Source organism: Neltuma alba, unplaced genomic scaffold (assembly GCF_004799145.2).
Source record: "Neltuma alba isolate B1F8T4 unplaced genomic scaffold, ASM479914v2 tig00003961_pilon, whole genome shotgun sequence".
NCBI lineage: Eukaryota > Viridiplantae > Streptophyta > Magnoliopsida > Fabales > Fabaceae > Neltuma > Neltuma alba.
The window spans coordinates 1-23,709 of NW_021633494.1; the positions used below are offsets into that span (position 1 = coordinate 1).

General features: G+C 32.4%; 2 protein-coding genes across 2 annotated transcripts; both read right to left on the reverse strand.

The window, feature by feature from the left end:
- Window positions 1-193: 193 nt before the first annotated feature.
- Window positions 194-1,876, reverse strand: LOC114743144 (tetraketide alpha-pyrone reductase 1-like; the record flags this gene model as incomplete). Its single annotated transcript, XM_028931341.1, has 3 exons — window positions 1,840-1,876; window positions 594-766; window positions 194-385 (listed from the first exon to the last, which is right to left on the reverse strand). Coding segments are annotated over exons 1-3 (402 nt in total), but the record flags the coding sequence as incomplete, so codon positions are not given.
- Window positions 1,877-5,129: 3,253 nt separating this feature from the next.
- Window positions 5,130-11,160, reverse strand: LOC114743145 (cinnamoyl-CoA reductase 1). Its single transcript, XM_028931342.1, has 6 exons — window positions 10,992-11,160; window positions 10,173-10,342; window positions 9,157-9,348; window positions 7,893-8,055; window positions 7,056-7,242; window positions 5,130-5,506 (listed from the first exon to the last, which is right to left on the reverse strand). Exons 1-6 carry the CDS (start codon window positions 11,110-11,112, stop codon window positions 5,362-5,364), a joined length of 978 nt encoding a protein of 325 aa, XP_028787175.1. The 5' UTR covers window positions 11,113-11,160; the 3' UTR covers window positions 5,130-5,361.
- Between the last annotated feature and the right edge of the window lie 12,549 nt (window positions 11,161-23,709).

Genomic DNA, 23,709 nt, shown 5'->3' on the forward strand with positions numbered 1-23,709 from the left:
AACAGTATCATTTGACTTTGGCTGTCTCAAAGTTCTAGGTTATTGATTAATCTGATATCTATGTCGCGTCTTTATTAACACCATGACGTCCCAGAGTAAGGCCCTCATACCTTAATGTTGGATGACCTCTAGGCAAATTAAACATTACTCATTTCTGCATTGTAATTTAAGCACAATAAAATAAAGAGCATACCTTAGATTCCCTACTTAAATCAAGATCTGACAACCATGTCTCATCAACGACAACTTGAGGAGTTCTAGGCTTTCTATTATAAGCAACTGTAGCAATGGAGGAAGTTAAAACGACACGTTTCACTGATGGAAATTTAGCACAAGACTTGAGAACATTGAGAGTTCCTTTGACCGCTGGATCGATTAGTTCATCCTGCAACAAGGAGTGTAACAGTCACGAGCTGAAAATTATGGTATTATGAGTCTCACATTGGAAGACTCCCAAGTGTAGTGAGATTAACAAGTCCCATTCAATACATTAGTTTTTTCTGATATTGAGCTCTCTCTTTAGATTTGTGCTTATAACATAAGGAGCCTGGCTTCAAATACGAAGCTATCAACAAAGGCAGAATGGGAAGAACCTGCGGATCTTTGATATCATTAATAATAAAGGGAGAAGCAGTATGAAAGACACCCACACATCCCTCAATAACAGGATCAAAGGAACCTTCATCCATCAAATCTGCTTTCATCAGCTGCAATCTCTCCTTTGCACCATCAAGTTTCAGCAAGTGGTCTATCTTTTTTGGATCATCTGCAGGCAGTCACAAAAAACCAAATTAAGCTGTCACAATCAGAAGTATATTTTTTTTTGAAAGACAAGGAATGGCCAGAATTTTCACTAAAGAACCACAATGTCCAAAGCCAAAAGCAATATCAGAGCCATAGATGATATATACCAGTCGTAATCTATTTATTTAATTATCTACTAGTTGTTTGGTGATGATGATATGGTTCAGTTTCATTTTTTAATTGCCATTCAAAGGCATGGAAAGATATTTCAGCTTATAAATAAGCTTATGAGCTAGCTAGCTGGGACATAAAGCTCTCCCATAGGTTCATATCCTCATCTCTCCACAAATACCCTGTAGGATCCATTATATCCGATCTTTAATAACCATATCTAGATTTTAAAATAAAGCAGAGTCATTAGACAAGAAAAAAGTATTAATAAATTTTCAATAAGTTATATTATTGATCCTTATTCTTTTTTTTTTCCTGGAAAAACAGTTAAGGTACAAGTTGGCCTCAACCCAACCCAACAAGCCAACCCGAATGAGTCCTATAACTTCTAGAGTTGGGCTTGGCAACTCAACAATCCAAATATATATACGAGCGTGTGTAAATAATATATATATATATATATATATATATATATATATCTATTGAAAGGAGAAGGTGCTTGACGCCATGAAGCAATAAAGCCAGAAGCACCAGTTACACACACACCATCCCTTTTCCTGCGTCGTTGCTTTTTTTGGCGGCTTAATTTTGGATTGAAGTGGACGAAAAAAGGAATTGAAGCTGTTCAATTATAATCAGTTAGTTCCACAGTCACTTTTCCAGCATCTAGTTTGTCGTTTTGCAATTATCATAAGATTCCATGGTTCTACGTGTAACCAAGGCCTCCATTCATTCAATTAACATTATCATCATCGTTTAGACGATAATGTTTTATTATAATATAACCATAGCATTGACAGACAGAAAGTTCTTTTGAAACAGGCCCAATTCAATGCAAGCTTTTGTGTCCTTTTCAATGCCTTCTCAAGCAGCATTTAACTTAATTACAAAGGACATTAGAGTGACTACTTCCGAAGAAGATACATAGTAACCCAGAGCATGCTTGAGCTTTAATCAACATTTACAGTTCATAGAGAGATCACAAAAGTTAAAAAGTTGACAAATTTCTTCTCCTTCAAGCTTTCCACTGTCTCCTTGATCCTTGAGGGTCACATCCAATAGGTTAAATTCAATTCCCAATGCTTTTGCTTTTTCATTGGAAACTTGAAATTTTGGCATGAATGGCTTATCGTCCGCACACCTATCAAGTGTAATTAGAAGCCAAGAAATGATTGGTGAAAAATCATCAAAAGCTTTCAATCTTTATTCTTCCTTTCAATCCAAACATACCCATCATTTCAAGTTGCAGGCATACATAATGAACAATTACAGGAAACACAGTTGAACCCTTCACTGGGAAAGCTAAGGAGAAGGACTCAAGTGAAATACAAAATGAAGCCTTGTGTAGAAAATTAAACCAAGCTCTGACGCCACATGGATATTATGGAACATGCGCACAACAGTAAAACAGGTGAAGATCTTGGGTTTGTGATAGATTCTGGGGGGTTCTGGTATTTAACAAATTCCAAAAAATGACTGAACAAAAGCTTGCTTTCTAGGTTCTGTTGCACCATAAAAACCTTCCGTGGTAAATAAAGTAGAAACAACTATTAAAGAAAATAAAATACAGACAATTTAAGTATTGACATTCCAGAAAAGAGAAAAAGTTACAAACATATTTGATAAGGATATATAACTGAACTATATATCATATGAAATCTTAAAATTGTAGAAATAATTGAACTTACTTTCAGGAAGCTGCAATGTTGGATACAGCTCACGTAAAATCTTCACAGCATCTGAGAATTGTGCCGCTCTCCCAACCAAACAATATCTTCCACTGGCTGAAGGGGTTTCAAACGCTTTAAATTGTGCATTTGTAACATCTTTCACATTGACCCATCCAAAACAATTACTTGGAAATGTCTGTGCACCTGTATCAATAGGCAAGGATGGAAAGAGTCCCTAAAAGGTTTGACACAAAAATTCTTGTCTCAGGCTAAAAACGATATACTTAATACGCATGTAGGCAGCTAATACTTCCTGAAATAACAACAAAAATTGAATCAACAGCTTATGTCCTCAATAAATAAATCAATATAAAATACAAATAGTATACATCCGGCTTCACATGCATGAATCCCCACCTTAGTTTTGACAAGGAAAAAGATTTTAGGGATATAATTCGGTTCATCTAAAGATAAAACCATCGTTCAAGACCAGCATTTTAAGTCCTTACGTCAAACATATCCTTAGAGATGCGGTCACCATCCCATTTCCTGTAAGATGAGAGTGTGTGACAATATTAAAGCATAAAGATAAAAAGGAAAATTATTCTGATCTGGAAGAATGGTCAGCATTACAATTCCAATGCACACTAAGTCAAGTTTAACTTGTTTAGAGTGTGATAACCTTCCATTACCTTTTCCTACTCTCCATCTTTTGAAACTAGTCCCCATTCTTTTTCTGTTGACCAGAGCCATAAAATCATTTTGCCGAAGATGAACAGGTAACTCAAGTGATTTGTGAGCATAAATTGGTTACCGTTTATTAGATTCAAAATTGCAGCAGCACTTGTGTTGAGAATTGGTTGCAAGAGAGGTCCAATCTCACCATCGCAGGATTCATTCCAACCAAGTCAATGTTATTCTCTTTTGCAAATTTCAAGGCAGCTTCTTCAGCCAAAATCTTGGAAACTCTGTACCACACCTGAAAGTTAAAAATTGGAAACAGCAAGCAACTTGAAGAAAGTTTGAATTCATATGCATGACAAGTAATCACATTTTCACCCACTGGAACAACTTTGGGATTCAAAACTTAAACGAAAGGGACTTTAGTCCAAATAGAGGACATCAAAACAAGCAAAATACACTCTAATGCAAAATAGAACAAATACACAGGTTTGTGGGTTGTTAAGATGAAATAGTTGAATAAAAAGAAGACACAAGTGATCTGAGTCACCTGACGGAGGATTTGGGCAAGGTCTGAGATGATTTCAGGGAGGAAGAGTCTTTGTGGATTTCCCAGCGCTACTGAAGTTTTCTTTGTGAATATGATTGACATGGAGTTTTCTTTCTATTTACTAATTTCACCGTATTATGGAGTGTTATGCCGTATTGAAGGAGCGACAAAGCATTGACAATATCATCTTATTCTTACCTCAGGAGTTATCCACACCACAAGAAGCTTAAAGAAGAAGCGCCATCAAAATGGACCTGAAAAAGGCCTACGATTGGACCCGATGGGACTTTCATTATCGAATGTCCAAGAGAACTGAGAATTCCTGAACATATCTCCAAAGTGATTGAACAGTGCGTTTCATACCCCACATGCAATTTCCCTGCAACGGAGCAACAGGAAATGAATCTACTCCCTCCGGTGTGAGACAGGGAGACCCGCTTTCACCGCATCTCTCTGTCAGATTGAGAGGCTTGGACATCTGATATAAAGTGCACATCTTGAACATTTTATCACATGGTACATATGATCGGTAAGGTATTCTTAAAAAGACAGCGCTCATTTAATAATATAAATAACTTCCTTAACTAATTTTTTAATCTATTTAAATTAGTTAACTAGTTCTTGTGTTAAGTACTGGAGATAGTAGTATTTCTCAAGAAATGTGAATCACACTTGTAGTCGATTTTGGGAAATTTTTCTAATTTTCGTACCCACAATGAACCTTGGAAAATACCTCGGCATGCCAATTCTTCATGGGAAAGTATCCATGAAAACGGACCCCATGGTGCAACTCCTACAGAAGGAATTAGTTAACGTCGCTAATAATATAGATGTCAGTAGTTAGTCCTGGTTGATGCCTTTGTTAATTTTTAAAAAAAACGAAAGAAAGAAAGAAAGAAAAGAAGACGCTACTTGAAGAAGTATTTTCCGCCTCAATTTGCTCATGCTGGTATTAAAAGAAAGGTGGATATGAATCTCCAAATCTCTTTGATTATTTTTCTTTTTATCAAATCCTTATAATTTCACATAACTATAAACAGGTCCTTATATTTCCTTCTTTTATTAATGTTTTTATAATTTCATCTGATTTTTAATCAAATCCTTTTAGGTTTAGTTGGTAGATAAAAAAAAAAAAGAAAAAAAAAGCATAGGAACTTGGTTTAAAATCATGTAAAGCTAAAAACCTGATAAAAAGAACAAAAAAAGAATATAGGAAACTGATTAAAAATTAAATGAAATTAGAAGGACCTAATTAAAAAAAATACAAGGACATGATTAAAAATCAGGTAAAACTGTAAAAACATGTAGATTAATTTTACCTAAAAATGCCAACATTCAAAATATTAATTTATAAACAGCATGCAGACAAGCCAAAGGTCTTTCAAAATAGCTCCTACCTAACACAAGCATTGTACCCCTCTCAGTGTCCTATAAAGCACCGTTTATTGTATTACAAAAGATCAGAGTTTTCAAATCCACAGATACAACTCAAAGCACGCTTGAGCTAACCAACCAACATTTACTCTTAAAATAGGGATTACAAAATTAAAAGTTGACAAATTTCTTCTCCTTCAAGCTTTCCACAGTCTCCTTGAGACTCACCTCCAACGGAACAAATTCAATTCCCAGTGTTTTAGCCTTTTCTTTAGAAACCTGGTATGTCGGCATGAACGGCTTATCATCCGCACACCTATCAAGTACAATGAGAAAGCAAGCAATGAGATTAGCAAAAATCAGAATGAACGTGTATGAAGTGAGAATACGGGCCATTTGGTTTATAGAATAGAATATGGTTTTGAAGGAATATGATCAAACTCTTGCGATCAAATGAGAGGAACACAATATTAGGAAATTTAAAGAATTTTCCTATTGCTCTAAGTTAGATGTGTTTGGGAATCAAACATTTCCTTTTAGATTTCTTTCAATTGAAAGTATGGATTCATGAAAAATACATCACAAATGTTGGAAGATGCAAAGATCCAAAAGTAGCCTATGAGAACTCCTTGCTATAGGATTTGATTGACAGTCACGGTCGAGCCTTTAATTTATTTTTAAATTGAAGCTTGCCATCCCTTTTCCTCCCCTGGATCCAAACATATTCATTCATTTCAAGTTGTAAATACCCATCATTTCAGGTCTTTAATTACCACCAATTCAAACACACCATTCGCTTCAAGACCCAAAAATACACAATGATCAAAATACTGGAAACACAAAGCTAAATTTACATCAAGCTCTAAGACGACACAGATATTCCACAGCAGTTAATTGCTGATTTTTCAGTCATGATAGATTCTAGATTTCCGGTATTAAATTTAACATTAGGCATTTATGAAAATCTGAAAAATGAAGGGACAAAAAACTTCGTTTGTCGGTCATGTTGTACCATAAAAACCTTCAGTACCAAACAAAGTAGAAAGCATTGCTTTCCTTCATTATTTTTTTCTTTAAAATAGAAAGTCAAAACATGTTACTTACTGGAATGTGTCTTATGTTTCACGCATTAAAAAAATTTCCACATAAAAAGGTTACATAACGTCCAGAATTCAAGTACTTCTCATATCTTCTAACCAATTTTATCACAATTGATAACCTATACGTTGTATAACACTCCAAACCACATTAATCATTAATCAGTATTAACCTGGGACAGATAAAGATAAACGGTAGGTAGATGGTGGTAACTCATGCAAGGATTTACACAAGTAAATTTAGGGACAGTTAGTTTAAAATTAAAGAGGGTAGTTAAGTTTGACACTTGAGTTGTTCGGAGAAGTTAAGCTAATCATGAAGGTTTTGTTAGGGGAAAAAAATCAATTTTAGCTTTCTTTTTTACAAGCTATTCTGAATAGCTTATCAAAATATCCTATTTCCAACAGATCCCCCATGTGTTTAGGTTAAATTCTCCTAAAAACTCCCTTATACTTCCAACAACTTTCTCATTTTTAGCCTAATTAAAATCACTTTTTTCCAATCTTAAACAAATTGGCCTTTATTTAGGTTAATATTAAAAAGTTTGATGCTTTCACTGCAAAACATGGTAGATTAGACAGCCATTGATTAACGTGATAATACACCGCAACAAAGTAGAGACAGTCATTGAGAAAGAAAAATGAAAAAGATAATTTATGCTTCAACATTTTAGAAAAGATATAGATTCGCAAACAGATTAGAGAACGACATATAACTAAACTATACACTATATCCAGTCTTAAACTTGTAAAAATAATTGAACTTACTTTTCAGGAAGTTGCAATGTCGGGTACAGCTCACGTAAAATCTTCACAACCTCTGAATAGTGTGCCACTCTCTCAACCAAACAATATCTTCCGCTAGCAGAAGGAATTTCAAGTGCTTGAATATGGGCATTTGCAACATCTTTCACATTGATCCATCCAAAAGTCATATTTGGAAATGTCTGGGCACCTGCATAAATCAAGGATGGAAAGAGTCCCTAAAAGGTGGAATGCAAAACTCATGTCTGGGGCCAAACATAGAGTATATATAACACATAAAAGTCATCAAATATTTTTCAAAGTAACAACAAAAATTAAATCACAAACAAGTCAGACTATTGGATCCTCAATAAAGAAATTTTGAAAAAATAAATTTAGATTATGATTTTGTTCCTCTGAAAGATAAAACCATTGTTCTCAACCAGCAACTGAGGTCCATGTGTCTAACACGTCCTAAGTGACAAAGTCTACTTTACATTTTGTATAGAAAAGAATTATGTCACTGATTTTTGTGCCAATTCCACTCCATGGGTTCCATTTTCCTTTTAATGCAGAATTTAAGTCAATGAGGATAAAGAGTATCTAAATTATAAAAGTTTAAAGCTACAAAAGGAAAAGCAAATGTTTTCATCTAGCATAATGCTAAGCATTATAATTCCAATGCACATTAAAACAAGTTTAAGCTACTGATTAAAATATTACAACTTTCACACTTTGTTCTGCACTTACTATCTTGTACACTGATGCTGGTTCTTTTTCCATTTACTAAAGCCCTGAAAAACAATTGAGTTGGAGTTGACCATGTAACTCAGATGCTTCATGAATAGAAAAAGAAAGTACCATTTATTATATTCAAAACTGCAGCAGCACTAGTGTTAAGAGTTGGTTGCAAGAGAGGTCCTATCACCATTGCTGGATTGATGGTAACCATGTCAATGTTGTTCTCCTTTACAAATTTCCAAGCAGCATCTTCAGCCAAAGTCTTTGAAACTGTGTACCACAGCTGAAAGCACAAAATTGGAAAAAGAAAGAAACTTGAGGACATTGTAAACTAGTATGCATGACAAATAATCTGATAGGATTCCTAGTAAACCAACCATGACTTACCAAAGGCGAAATAAAAGGAATTCAGGTTTAATTTGACGCGGTCCTTCTAGCTTCATTTCAACTAATTATTTTCTTTTATTCTCTTTTTGTTTATGGAGTCAGTTAGCTAAATAATAGGATCATTAAGGTCAGTCATGATCCATTCTATTATTCCCATTTTCATTGTAATCCCGAGAATGTAGGGATATTTCATTGTTTCATGATTATCGCAAGCATCATGTAGTTCTATAAATATGTTAGCCGCCCTGTTAGCTGACATATGAGTGAATCGCAGTTTCAGTTCAATATTCCAGAGATTCTCTTGGGCTATTTTCTCTGCTTATAGTGAGATCCTTACTGTGAGGGAGAGGGTAGAGGGTTATTCTTTCCGCCTTATCAGTTTTTCCAATCAGAGCACATACCATAATCACATTTGCAGCCACTGGATCACTGTTTGATATCAAAATCAAAACTAAGAGACTTTAGTCCAAATAGAGGACTTGAAAACAAGCAAAATACACTCTCGTTCCCTCAGAAGCTGAAAAAATTGGGGGAAACCCGGGGGGGGGGGGGGGAGAAAAATGTCTGTGGGTAGTTGATATGAAAATAATGACAGAAAAGATGAAATTGATCTGACTGAGGATTTGGGCAAGGTCTGAGATTGTTTCACTGAGGAGGAGCCTTCATAAATTTCCCTGCGTTGATAGCACATGGTACAATATTGAACGAGTGTTATGGAGATTTTTCTTTTTATTTACTAATTTCCCTGCATTGACCCCAAGATAGTGCCAGAGTAGACCCATTCCACCTTAATGGCAGATAGCCTCTCCACCTTCATCCCATTCGACCATAGTGGCCACCATTGAAAATGCTAAACCATATATTACATCATGCCATTCCGATTTTCCCATTAGATAGATAATTGCCATCTCAACTCTATACAGCATTCATTAACAAGCATGGATTATACAGATAACTTCCGCATTAGTAATTTAGTACAATGGAATATAGTGGATACCTGAGCTTCCCTACAAAAGTCTGGATCTGAAAACCATGTCTCATCAACAACAACTTCAGGAGTTCTTGGCTTTCCGTTATATGCAACTGCGGCAATGGAAGAAGTTAAAACAACTCTTTTCACAGATGGAAATTTAGCACATGACTTCAGAACATTGAGAGTTCCCTTCACTGCCGGATCAAGCAGTTCAGTCTGAAATGAGAAAGATAACAGTCATGAGCTAGAAAATAAGGCCAAAAAAAACTGGTAGCTTCTGTGCTTGACTGATAAATTGTAGAAAATGTCAAACGTGTAATCATAAAATACTCAAAATAGTTTACCACTTTCCTTGGCCAAGAATCATGATTAAGAGATTCCAGACAGCAATTTATTAATGAAACCAGCCACTAGTCCAAATAGAAACAAGGGCATTCAAAATGAGAGACCTCCTCGTTTCTTTGATCTAAAATACATAGTTCCATTCGAAGAGGGTAAGGGCAGAAAGTGCAGTTGTGTTTCTCTTCAATTTTATGGCATTTCAACATTATAATTATACGTCATGAATAGAACTTGCCTAAGGCATGGCATTCTATTCGTTTTAATATATATTGCTTGGAGTTCCCCTTACTCAAGATTGCCTAATTTCAAGTTCAAGGTACACAATGAATTCATTTCATTTAACTATATCGACAAGATCATACTATTAGTTGCCAAGGGAAAAATTTTGGCAAATGTCAACATGACAATCTATCAGTGTTCAGAAATTAACTGCCTGATTATTGGAGGAAATGAAATACTATGCTCTGGTTCTCTTATTATAATGCCTTCAGGTTCCTAGGTAAGAATAACTTTTTGATTGCTCATTTGGAACTGCGATGAGGAAGACCTCATCTTAATGGGTCTCCCACTCCGCTCCCTCTCACCTTCCTAGATATTTAAAACCCTGTTCAAGCAGATTAAAGCAGTAAAAACAGAATGCTTTGCAATAGATAGACCGCATTCAAATATTCGTCAACAAAATGAAGGATGCGATGAACCTGTGGATCTTTGACATCATGATAAAAGGGAGACGCAGTATGAAAGACCCCCTCACACCCTTCAACAACAGGATCAAAGGAACCTTCATCCAGGAGGTTTGCTTTAACCAAGTGCAATCTCTCCTTCGCACCATCAAGTTTGACCAAGTGTTCTACCTTTTTGGGATCATCTGCAGGGAGTTACAAACCAAAATAAAATTCTCATTCAAAATCCTAATAATTAACATTATAAGAAAGAACAAGAAAAATTGACGCAATTTAACGACACTGAAACTTGGAAAGCATAATGCAAAATGGAATCTTTGGGGAACCCATGTAAAATAAATCTTTATCCTTATGAGCATAACCTAATCCTTGCTAGCTAATTGCACACATATTCATTTTCACTATCAAAGGAATATGTTACGTGAAGATAAGGATACGGCCACAAATTTACTACAAACACTAGCAAAAGTACAAAGCAAAAGGAAATATCAGAGCCATGAATCCCGTTTACAGGACCATGTCTTGGCTGGCTGGAGACCATTTTATCTTTTATGAACCATCGCAACGCCTGAAACTAGAGTCCAACGATGGGAAGATGAGATAAGAGCTCGCAGGAACATAGCTTTCGCAGAGGTTCGTATCATAAGGATCAATCTTTAATTTCCAATTACCATATACAATCCCCCTCCCACAAAACGACAAATAAAAGATCTGGAAACGGATATCTAAGCAATGCTAAATCCCAACCAAAAGTAGTGACAGAACACAGCAAGGAAAGTGAATTCCGGAGAATTCATAGAGATAAAAGCGACAAAATAAAAAGGGATCACTCACTAGGGTCGCGAACAGTGGCCTTGACAGTGTAACCACGATTGAGAAGGAACTTGACGAGCCATGAAGCAATATAACCAGAAGCACCAGTGACACACACGAGCTTCCCTGCGTTGTTGCTCATTTTCTGTCTTCCTCCTTGGTTGCTCTGCTGCTGCCCGCCTATTTATGGGAGTGAGGCAGGATCGGAGGAGCCTTACGTATATATAGCGGAGGCACACCGCCACGTCACTGTCAGCGTCAAAACGAATCCAATAAAATATTCACAACCAGTAATTTTAGTGTTTAAAATTTTACTTTATTTTGATTTCCGTTCATAAAATTCTAAACCAATAATTTTTATTTTTAAAACATAATTTTATTTTAATTTTGATACTTGAAAGATACTGTTCTAAAAACTTTTTAAACGTACTAAACAAAATCGAATTTCAATGATAAAAACTTTTAGTTTCAAATTTTATTAAAGTTTAAATACCAAAATCATTAATTTTAAATTTTAGACAACACAACCATAAGAAGTCATATCTTTTAGGATGTAAAAATTATATATGTTGAAAATATCTAAGTATTTAATGTATTTTTTATATGTTTACTGTAGAAATAACTTTTTTTCCATATTTATTATTTTTAATTAAATTTTTATCTACATAAATTGGTAATTTTTATCTTATAGAAAGAAAATGAGGTGATGCTTTCAAATTTTAAACATTTGCAAAATATACTTATAGTCAGTTTGCTATGAGAGAAATGGAGGGAATGAGAAGGGAGGAAAAATTTTAATAATATTGTTTTAAAAAACTAAAAAAATGGAGTTAAAATTTTTTGATTAATTTTAGTTACTCTTTTATTTTACATTTTCTTTTTATCAAATTTTATAATCCTATTTTTTCAATTTTCTAAAACCAGCTTATTAAATTTTTTCCTTCTCTTCCATCTTCGTCTATTTCCCTCATACCAAACAAACCTCTTAATGATAAGATAATAAATTTACTTTTTATAATAATAATTATTACCAAAAAAATGTTATGGCTAACTGTGTTGTAATTTGATGATTTAAAACAAACTTTGTAAAATTAAAGAATTAACTTGAAATTTTAGAAAATAAATTAAATTACAAAAAAGTCACTTTTATTTCATTTAAATGATAAAATTTATTTTGTACAATTTTTATTTGATATAGGTGTTCTTTGAGCCTTGGATGTGCATTAGTTCTGGATATTTAACTCACCTGAATATTTTATCTGTTCAAAAAAAATTGAAAATTTAAGGCAAGATTATGGTAATTGATGAAGGTGAGGGAATACTTTTTTTTTTGTTTGAGCTTAAAATTTTATTCTACCTGATATATGAAAAATATGAAAAAATTTTAATGATGCAGTCATAAACATTATAATTAACTTTAGCGACGTTGGCCAAAAAAAATTAACTTTATTGACTAAAGTTTGATAACAATTTTTTCAGATTATTATTATTTAATTAATTGAAACTACTATAGTTTAAAATTTCACAATTTTATTCATAAGTCGTAATTTTATTTAGAAAATTTATAGAGATTAATTTTTTCTCTCAACAAACTATGAAATTTTAGGAAACGAAAATTGGGAAATTTTAATTTATTCGTAGAATTTTTTTTTTTTGGGGGGGTGGGCAGAACTTTTGAATAGAGAATCTTTCTTCATTGGAATTGTTTTTCAGTAGATTAAAACCACCTAGATTAAGCTTGAATTTTTTTATTATTGATTAAAATTTATTGCTGTGCTATATTTTTCTTTGTTGAAAATAAAAGCATAAATTCTAAATTATTTAAATCAATTTTATTTAAAACAAAAGCACAATAGAAAATAGTTGTGGTCAAAAAAACTTTAAAAGGTCAAAAACAAGAAAAAAGAAAGCAGTTCAATTTTGATAATGGGTCTACAAATTGGGCTTTGCTTCCTCTTCTCATTTCTTTCCTTTTTTTAAAAAAAATAAATAAATTTACAGAACAACTGACGAATTCATTTCGTGTGCTCTTACGATCGCCACATAACTGTGCGTAGCTATGTCAGCTTTTACCAAATGATGACTTCATTACGTGGGCTCCGAGTATCGAGTTCGTATTTGAAAAAAAAAAAATACAGAGGAATGAAAAAAATAGAAAAGAAAAAACAAAATTAAACAAGTATCAATTAATAATAGTTATCAATATTTTTTTCCTTTTTTTTTTCAAATATAGGCATAGGCATTGCACAATCCTGTTTAAGACAATGTGAGGCACTAAATATAGAAACCTCTCTCAACAAAATTGACGAGTACTGGATAATTTTATAAGGGATATAATTATATAAATAAATTAATTAAATGGTTGAAATTTAAAGAATTGAGTTGAGAAATTGTAAATAAGTTAAAATTATAATGACTAAATGGTTAAATTTTTCTTTTCTTTTTTTTTTTTTGCTGACAGTTAAATTTTTCTTATTTAGTATTAGTATCAAATTAGTATAAAATGCAGTATTAATATACAAATTTGTTCAGGAAGTTTTCAATTTTTTAGGCACCTGAAAATTTTCTTCAATGTAAATTTGTTATAAAAGTTTAAAATTATTAATGATTAATGTTACTATTTTAATAATCAGTATTAATTTTTTAATAATAGGATAACATTACTATAATTTACTCTACTCCCTCGATCCTAAATATAAAATCTTTATACACACCAGTATAAGTGTCTTGTATTTAGAATTGAAAAAATATTTGGTTAGGTTTGTAACATGTCAAGTCTGTTAAGAGATCCATTAAAATATACAAACATGCAATGAATGGGCCAAAGATTAATGGACCAAAAGATTTGAAAAGTGGGCTTGCGTTGGTACTTAGTAGGAACAATGGATTAGTGTGTAATATACTCCTCTTGGCCTTTCTTGAAGGATTATGTTCTAATCCTACTTCTCATGCTTCACTTTCTTTAGTTATTGTTTGTCTTTTCTTTTTGAGTTGTTATACTCTTTAATTGATATGTCAAAGTAATATATTCCTCCGGTTCTAAATATAAAACCCATTTTATAATATAAATTACACTACAAAATGAATCTTATATGTAGCACCGGAGTAGTATTACCTTGTGTTTCCCATAATATTTATGACTCCATGCAATGGAATTTTATTCTCTTGTGCCTGCATTTGCAAATGTTAGTGGCTATGACGTCAAAACATATACGATAGCTATATAAATTTATATATATATATATATAAATTTATATATATAACACTTAATGGTAATTGATTTATTGATTCACACTATTAACAATTTTGTAAATGAAAATGGTTCTGATATAGAGGGTAGAAAATTATGTTACTAGTATAGCAGAGGAACTAAGAGAGAAAATGTTGAATTTTGTATTTGTGCAATTGTTGAAACTGTTGAAAATTTTTTGGGAGCTCTTAAGTATGAAGTTGTTGAAACTTGAGTTTGTGTATCTTTTGTTTGATTAACCTTTCTTCTTCTTTAGCAAAAAAGGGGGGAACCTTTCTTCTTCTTCTTCTGTTGGTGAAACCCCTTCCTTTTTCTTAGGTGGCTTCTTAGTTGATGATTGATGAAGCCTCCTAAGTCCTATAATAAATAAATACCAGCACAAAATAAGTAATAAATAAATGAAAAAATCTCCCAAAAAAATGGTGCTAAAATTTCAAAATACCAAATCAGGTATCACTATCAAAATATGTTGTTATTTGCTTTTTAAATGCTATCAATTGTTATTAAAATGTAATGAATAAAATTAATTTGGAATTTTAAAGATATTTTTTTGGCCCTAAATAAATCTGACTAATATGCTCAAATATTAAAGGACCTGAGTCCTCTATTGCTAATTGGGAAGTTAAATGGAAAAGGAAAATTTGGGAAAAAAATCCTCCATTAAAAATTTTGTTAAGAGAAGAATTTACTCGTATTTTGTATATACAAAAGTTGCAGAGCACCCATATTTTTAACATATAGAAATTTCTTAAACAATGCTTACATCAAATTTTTTATATCCATTATACCAAATTTTCTAACCATACATAACCATGTGTCCTATTTTTAAAATATCAACATTTAATAATATTTAATTATAAATCTACAAAAAATAAAAATAAAAAACGCGTGACTATGTGTGATTGGAGAACTTAAGACAATGGATATAAGAATTTTTTTTATCAAAGAATATTAAAAAAAAACTTGACCTAAATTTTTTTCTCAATTATTGTTTGTAACAAATTTTTGCAATTATGAAGTGCGTTCCACGCCAGTTTCTTATTAAGTCAAAACTAGCAAGGTTTTCTAAATCAATTAAATAACTTTTTATAAAATAGTTTAATGTGTTTTGCTCGTTATTAATTATTACTCAATGATCATTTTCTAAATCAATTTGATGAATTACCTACTTAAGTTAATGTCCTTTATTTTTTAATTATTAATATTTACGAGCTATTTATGAATCTCTAATTATCAACTAACAGTTAGTTCTGAAATACATCTTCTTAATTCTTTCACTAGCCCAAATTTACATTTTAGTATACATTAAAGCTTCTTTTTATTTATTTTAACAATTCAAAACGCCTCCCCCGAAAAAAGACCCACACATCACACAAACACATCCACCTCATATTGGGTTATAGTGGATATAGAACCCACAACCTGCTTTATGAGCGAAGGTATGGGATGTCATTGAGCTAAGAAGTTTTTGGATATACTAAAGTTTTTTCAATCTTATTGACTTCTTTTGACATGTACGTTAAAATTCCAATAGTTTTCACTCTAATGCATGCTTTGATCAGTTCTCACTTCTCACCTCCAAACATGTAAGCAAGGGTCAACTAATGGGATCCTCTATACCTTCATGCTTGACATTTCTGAATTCTATGTTCTAGGTTAAGCTAAATGTCTCCTATCTCATTTAGATTCCAAATGGATGGAGGGGATGCTCATAACAATAATGTTTATTCGTTACTGCTATGATCAAATACCATATTCTCTCCACATTTGTTTGGACCCATTTTGAGATTTATTATATCACCTCCACTGTGAAATAGAAGGTCTAGTTTGCTGTGCCTTGCTGGAATGAAGTGTTGGAGTTTCACCTTACTGTTTCAAAATTGGTTGTGCTTCGCATAGAAGTTCATAGTCATGACATGTCCACGAAGGATAACTTTGTGGGCGAAACATGCTCGCTTGTTTCAAAGCTCAAAAATGGAATTGGGACGGTTCCACTGTGGAGCGGCAAGGGAGATTGATAAGTACACATCTATGAACAAATTCGGTTGTGATATTAAAGCCCAACTCAGGTCAACGAATCATATCTATGAATCAATGAACCAGTCTCTTGAATGGTCCAATACGTATCAATATACAATCATTTTGGTAAATCTAAAGCAATATCCATGCCACAATAAGATCAGAAATAGTATTATACTAACAAATAGATAAGGATTGAAATACCAAGGATCCTGACCAAAATAATTAAGCATATCTATCTTAGGGTGTTCCAAACCTCTCCTCTTCTTCCATATATATTGCTGGGAAAATCTCCAAAACAGCAAAATATTTGGTTTGAGTCACGTCGCTATAAAAATCCACCTCCTAAAACTAAGGATTTACTTACTTTAAAGCTTTTTTATTACTACTATGGTAGAAAAAGAAAATGATTAAAGTAGCCATCATAGTAGAAAAGGTTTAACTCATTTCAAATGAAATTCAATATGATAGAAAAGAAACAATCAATGACTTATCATGGATATTTTAAACTTCTTAATATTCATAAAAATTAATATTTAGAAGAGTGATTGAATTCGCTCTTGAATGCATACATAAAGGCAAAAATTTTACATAACCAAAACATGTAAACCATGTTAGAAAGGGTTTAGCCCCACTAACATAATAATAAGAAATGGGTCCTTTACGACAAATGACACATTTCTAAACATCTCAACATGGGCACCTGAGCATTAAATCCAGGAATAGCAAACCAAAGCCCATTTTGCAACCAGGTTATTGAATAATACTCATAATATATCAAAATAATCAGTGTGGATCCACAAATAAGTTGCATGCATCACCCTAAGGCCTTCGGCCCATTATAGGCACTCTACCACAGCAATCCAATGAGCAAAGTGCGAGGCAATTGTCAAATATCCAAACAACATAGAATATGCAAAAGAAGAAGGCCCTAAGTGGCAATCTATAATCCATCATCACAAACAAAAATAATAAAGACAGTACAAGAAGCTCTAAAAGCTTAGACCTCCAGATTCTTTCATAATGGCACAACTCTAGATTTTTCATCTGAAAAAATTAATAACTACGGGGTGAGATATAAGCCTTAGTGACTAATAGTCCAGCTCATCATACATACCAATATGTGCTCATAAAGTGTCAAGTGAAATAGTTAAGAATTAGTACATAAAAACATATAAATATCTCATATAACAACAGTTCTCAAACTCATAAATCAATTCTTCAAATTCATAGTTCATAAATCAATACCATTATGCATATGTAATTCCTATAACTGCTTTCCTCACTGTGGGGAAGTAAAATCCCAGAAGACCAATCTCTTACTCTCAGAGAAAGAGCCAAAAAGGTGATGCCTCACTATAAGGGATATAAAGAAACCATGAGCTTGTCTCTCACTCCAAGAGACTAAACCAAGAGGTTGTTTTTGCATTTTGAGATAGCATAAGAAGCCAACCATCATGCATTAATAAAAGCACTCATCACGTGACTGTAACAAACACAGATCACTCACTAATTCCCATCATATGTATTATGTTCAAAAATGCATTCCATCAATTCCAAGTTACATAATCCATTTACAAATCAAAATCTATAGTTATAACATGATATCATGAAATCAAAGCATTGAATTTTCAATATCTAGTTCCACATGACTTATTTAATTCTATTATATCAACATAATTTCAAGTATAATCCAAAATACCTTCCATAGTTTCAAAGTAATAAAACCACTCATAAATAACATATTAGCATATATAATGAGTAAAAAATGGTTACTTCTCGCCTAAGCAATGATTAATTACCACAAATAAATTGCACTGAGCACAACAACACCAATCATAGACAATCTATACAATTGCCACATATTAGTTAACAAACTAATCAATTGGTTAACATTGACAACTAGAGACTCAAACTCAACCCAAAACTTCTCCTAATTTCAAATTGACCAATCCAAAATTCAATACACTATTCTAATAGGTCAATCAACTCATAGAAATATTCAATTTTCTTCCAATTATGCCAATTGATTAACAGCCCTAATTTTCTTAATCTAAATTCGCTATAAAAATACTTAAATATGAAAATCAACTCAAACCACACTCTAAACCGATTAAATATCAATTCTAACTCATAATAACATGACCCTTGTTACCAAAAAAAAAAACATAACCCAATAATCAAAACTCATTTTGAATCATTACAATACCATTAACCATCACAAACCTTTCAAAAATTACAAACCCTGGGTTCAAATTCCTTTAAACTCCAAATTGAAGAAAACTAACCAATTAAACACTTAGAATAATCTATAGAAGTCATTTAAACTCAAAATAATCAGTTAAAACTTCAACTCATTTGAAATCATTAAAGAACCCTAAGATTCAACTATCTCAATCTTGAAAAACTACGAGAAAAGGATTGAAATAATGTTAGAAATATTTACTTTGATATTTGAAATTTCAAATATATTCCTAGGACTGAAATCTACAAGGCCTAGTAGAGTTTCAATGTTCCACAACCCTAAACCATCTAAAAATTGCTTTTGAAATTGGTTTTAACAACCAGTTTGTGATGGGTTTCAAAAGTGCCCTTTTTACCAAGCTGTTCACTGTGGCCTTCGCTACAGCTAACTCATGACGAATGCCAAACAACTAAAAAAATACCCAACTTTAAAAATTCATAAGTAAGTTCATACATCTCCAAAAATTATAAGTTAGAACTCGTTATACAGCTTGATATGTTTATTTTCTAATTCAAAAAGAATCACTCAAAGATAAGATCATTTGATCCCCCAAAATTCTTGATTTCCAAGACTGCTAGAAAATGTCTAGCTTCATACGTCCAGTCATAAATCTTTGTACTTTTAAGCCTCAAACCTCCAAATTCAACTACTCAATGCTTCAAAACTCACCAATCCTAATTTAATTAATTTTAAACATTGAGATTAAAACCTAACACTACAAGAAAATATATTTTTACCTCCCCTATTAATGTCTGTTTACAAAAACAGAGGAGAAAAAATGAGTATTCTTATCTGTTTTTGTAAAATAGACAAGAATAGCCTAGATGTTCTCGTTTGTTTTACAACAAACGAGAACATCCAACTTCTCGTCTGTTTTATCAATAACAGATGAGAAGTTTCTCATTTATTAGTGGTAACAGACGAGGGTTCTCATCTGTTGTTAGTGAAACAGACGAGAATTGCCCCTTCTTGTCTGTTATTAATAAAACAGAAAGAAGGGGCCTAAATTTTTTTTTAAAAAAATTGCATCCCCGGTTAAAGTTGAGCAACCCATCACGAATAAATAGATCCTTCCCTTTCCATTTTTGTTTCTGCATTGCCTCTTCCTCCCATCTCCATTGCTCCCCTCACGGCCATAACAGTGGAGTCCATTGCCTCTTCCTCCCATCTCCACTACGAAGCTTGTAGGAGTTGCATGCCTTTCTCCTCTGCAAGACGACGACGACGCTGTGGTTCTCCCTCTCTAAGTCCAACGTTCGTTCTCCCTCTCCAAGTTGGTGACTCCACCAAACAAAGGAGCTCACCATTGAAGCCACGATCACCTGCATCATCTCTTCTCCCCTTTAAGTCGATGCCACATCTACATTCTTCCTTCTTCAATAGCTTTACTAAATAAGGTAAGTTCAAGAGCAACCTTCCTCCTTTTGGTTATTCTATATATGCTGCAAATGGAATGTGGGTTTGTGTAAATTGCTGGTAAATCTGGAATTGCATTTACAAAGTTTTAACCTTGTATACCTTGAAGCCTAAGAAATTTGTTAAACTCGTTTGAATATTCATGCACACAAGGTGTTTGTCAAAATGTCTAAAAGAGAATTTTCATATATTGGTATTGCATTACAATGGAACTATAGTTATTATCATCTTGAAAGGTTTATTTAATAGCAAGTTGACATTTTTTTTGGATGTAAAGGAAGCTTTGGCAAAAAAATTTTTCAAAATGAGTAAACTTGAAAATTGTGGTTGGAATTGTAAAGTTGAAAATTTTGGTAAATTTTTTTATATTTTGGATTGCTTTAAATTGTTGGATTAAATAATTGACCTTAATTAATTGGATAAAATTGTTATCATTAGTCTTGAATCTGCATTAGTTTTGTTTGAATTGAGTTGAATTAGATTAAAGAGCTAAAATTTGTGTTAAATTGAATTGGTTTGAGTTTGTTGGAGTTGGATTTGCTAATTGCTTTATTTTTATTAGAATTGAGTTGAATTAGATTAAATTGGTGAATTTAATCATAAATTGTTCAAAATTGCTTGTTGAATTTAGTTTTGAATTTGTTTGATTTTGTTGTAATTTAACTTAATTGTATTAAATTGTCATCATTAGTTTCGAATTGTTTTATGGTTTTTTTTTCTAAATTGAGTTGAATTAATCTTAAATTGTTCAAAATTCCTTGTTGAATTTAGTCTTGAATTAAATTTTTCAAAATTTATTAGGTCGTAACATAATGGATCATAGTTAGATGAGTACTTTCAGAATGAGTGACGAATATGAGAATGAGGTAGAACGGTTTATTAAATTTTTTAAAAGAAATGCTCCTAACAAAAACAGAATGTATTTTTGCTAAGAATTATTGTGATATCCAATAATGTATAAATCTCACTCTATGTTGCAAGTATCATTGGAGTTTGTGTGTTCTTTGTCCCATGGACAACATCATTTACTGGTTTGATCCTTTATGTCGTGGTCCAAGTAGTGAGAGGGTGTTTTCAACATGTAAATACTTTAAAGTAAATCAATAATTTGGTTTTTACTATAAATTGTTTAACTTGTACTTTATTTGCTTATAAAGCTTTAAAGACTTATTATACAATGGGTGGGAAACGTGCAGGCAAAAATAGCCCAACAACTTGGATATATCCTAACGTAAGTAGTTTGAATTGAAGTTCTTTAATTGATGATAGTTATTTCATATGTGCATAATGCATTGTACCATTTCCTTGGGATTTGCAATGCCCTAAGTAACAAAGGTCAACAAAGTGCGGATACTACATTATTTGTTATATGTTTGAAATTATTGAGAGTCGACGTACTAAAAAATTTGAAGAGGTAGGTAAATATAATTTTAGTTTTGTAATAGTTGTTGAATTTTTAAATTGAATTGTTACTTATTTTATTTTCTTCATATGTTTAAATTTGTTCACTTGTTAATGTATAGATTTTTGATAATGACTGATCATACACCGCTGATGATATTGATTTTATCCGAGACCTTTTGGCTCAGCAACTGCTTCAAGAATGGTGGTCTAGGGATTAATAAAGTTTATGTTTAGAGATAACTTAGTATTATTAGGTTATCAATTTTGACTTTTGCAATTTGTTCTTTTGACTAGTTAGTATTGATGAAATCATGATCTTGATATATGTTGGCTGAAAATATTGGCTGGTTTAAATGTCACACTATTTGAACTTGTTAGAAAGTGGTATATTCACATCTGTTCCAAGAAAACAATAGTAAATGGGAAAACTTTTTACTTCTGTTATGAAAAAAACAGAAATAAAAGGTCACTGTTTTTACTTTTGTTTTATGCCAAAATAGACGCAAGCAACAATTTTGGGAAAAAAACAGAAGTAGAACAGTGATTTTTTACTTCTGTTAATAACAGATGTAAATAACACTATTTTCCTCCTTTGTTCAAAATAGAAATAAAAGGTGGGGTACTTTTTATGTCCCTTCTTTTCATATCCCTCTCAAAATAGAAGTAAAAGGTATCCAAAATAAAAGTAAAATGTCTCCATTGTAGTAGTGTAAGATGTTACAGTCGCAAGGACATTATCCTTAAGAGATATCCCATTACCTCTTAGTGATTTGAAACAGCACTTCTTAGGATTAAACGAATTCTTCTTATAAAAATACTGGGTGACTGAACAATGAAAAATAAAATAATTCAATAAAAAGACAAAAGGTTTTCTTCTCCACTGCAAATGGAGTACTGATGTGGTGAAGGTATCGATAAATAATGATGTAATGCCTTAAAATGGCATCTCTTGAAGCGGTACACTTCTCTTCATATTAATAGTAACATGACTTTTCAAAAAGCAAATTTCTTTATATTAAAAATATTTCAACAATATTAAAATTACTCTTTCTTTGATATACCCACACACAATATTTATAATATTCACAACATATATTGCCATGGATATGAAAGATTCCAATGAAGTTTATTTAACAAAGCAAACACCAAATAGTGAAGTTTAATTTAATAAAAATTATTGGCGTGCTTACAAGTAATGGGAGTGTGGGGAATATATATGTCTGGCTCCACCAACTTGTCCACTCTCACCTCCAAGGCATGCCTACTTTGTATTTATTAGCCGGTCAATTCATTAAAAAAAAAAAAAGACATGGAAATAACACGAGAAATTCATGTAATACTGAATTTTCGGAACCCATATCTTTAATTTGTTATTCAAAATGTTAATATCATCATTTGAATGGTCAAGCTGCTGTTTATGTAATGTGACGTGTCTGGGACAACCTCAAGATTGGTGTTACACACACACACACATATGGCTCTATATATTCTCATATTTGAAGAGTAGTGCAAAGATAAAGCAAAGAGCTCCATTATTTCATATAAACCCACCATCTCAGAGCTCTAGTGGTGGAAAGGACCACTGATATCGCTATAATGCTTTCTGGGGTTTTTTTGGTTTTCAAGTTTTTGCCGTCCACACGCATAATATATATGCCTTCATCATTATTATGTCACTTTCAACCTTACTTTTCTCAGGGGGGTGGGGGGTTCAGCTGATGCTGCCCTTTAATTTTAGAGCTGTCCTTAAATATTTTTTTTGTGAGTTTTGTTACGTTAGATTTTATATAAAATGAGTGACATTTTAATATCTTATTTACAAAAAATAATTTAGTTTTCAATTTTCTATAATTTTTCAAAGATTTTGTGCTCTAACTTCAAAAGAAATCAAACCATTTAAAGTGCTGAATCTTTGAAAAATTATAAAAAATTGAAAACGAAATCATTTTTTATAAATAAGATACCAAAATGTTACTGATTTTATGTAGAATTTAATGATAAAAAGAATTGCAAAAAAATTGGGAAAAAGCCCCAAAATTAAGGGGCAGCTGACACCCCCTCCTTTTCTTTACACTTAACTCCGTGTAGTAGGAAATGTAATAGATGAATGAGCAAGTTATGGTGGGGTTCCAAGAGATATATAGTCAAGGAACTTGGATATATACCTGGTTTTTCTCAAATTTTAGGTAAATAAGGAGCACATGAAAGCTGAGGAATGAGCTATATATCAAGAGATATTAGATTTGTTTGGGACAAGGGCTTCAAGCAAACAATTTTAGAATATGATTCAAACATAATTATGGAGAATTAATAGAATCATTTCTGATAACGAGAATGGTACGTAGTTTAGTGCTTCTGATGTATTTTCAAGCTTTAGTCCCCTTTCTGTGCGTTTGTGTGCGTGT

Bases quoted from the DNA above. Each gene is read 5' to 3' on its own strand.
- LOC114743145 (XM_028931342.1), bottom strand. From the start codon at position 11,112: ATGAGCAACAACGCAGGGAAGCTCGTGTGTGTCACTGGTGCTTCTGGT. The intron at 10,343-10,991 runs GTGAGTGATCCC...AACTCCCTGCAG, and splicing joins GGCCACTGTTCGCGACCCTA to ATGATCCCAAAAAGGTAGAA. The intron at 7,243-7,892 runs GTACTTTCTTTT...TGATTTATGCAG, and splicing joins AGTTTTGAATATAATAAATG to GTGCCCAGACATTTCCAAAT.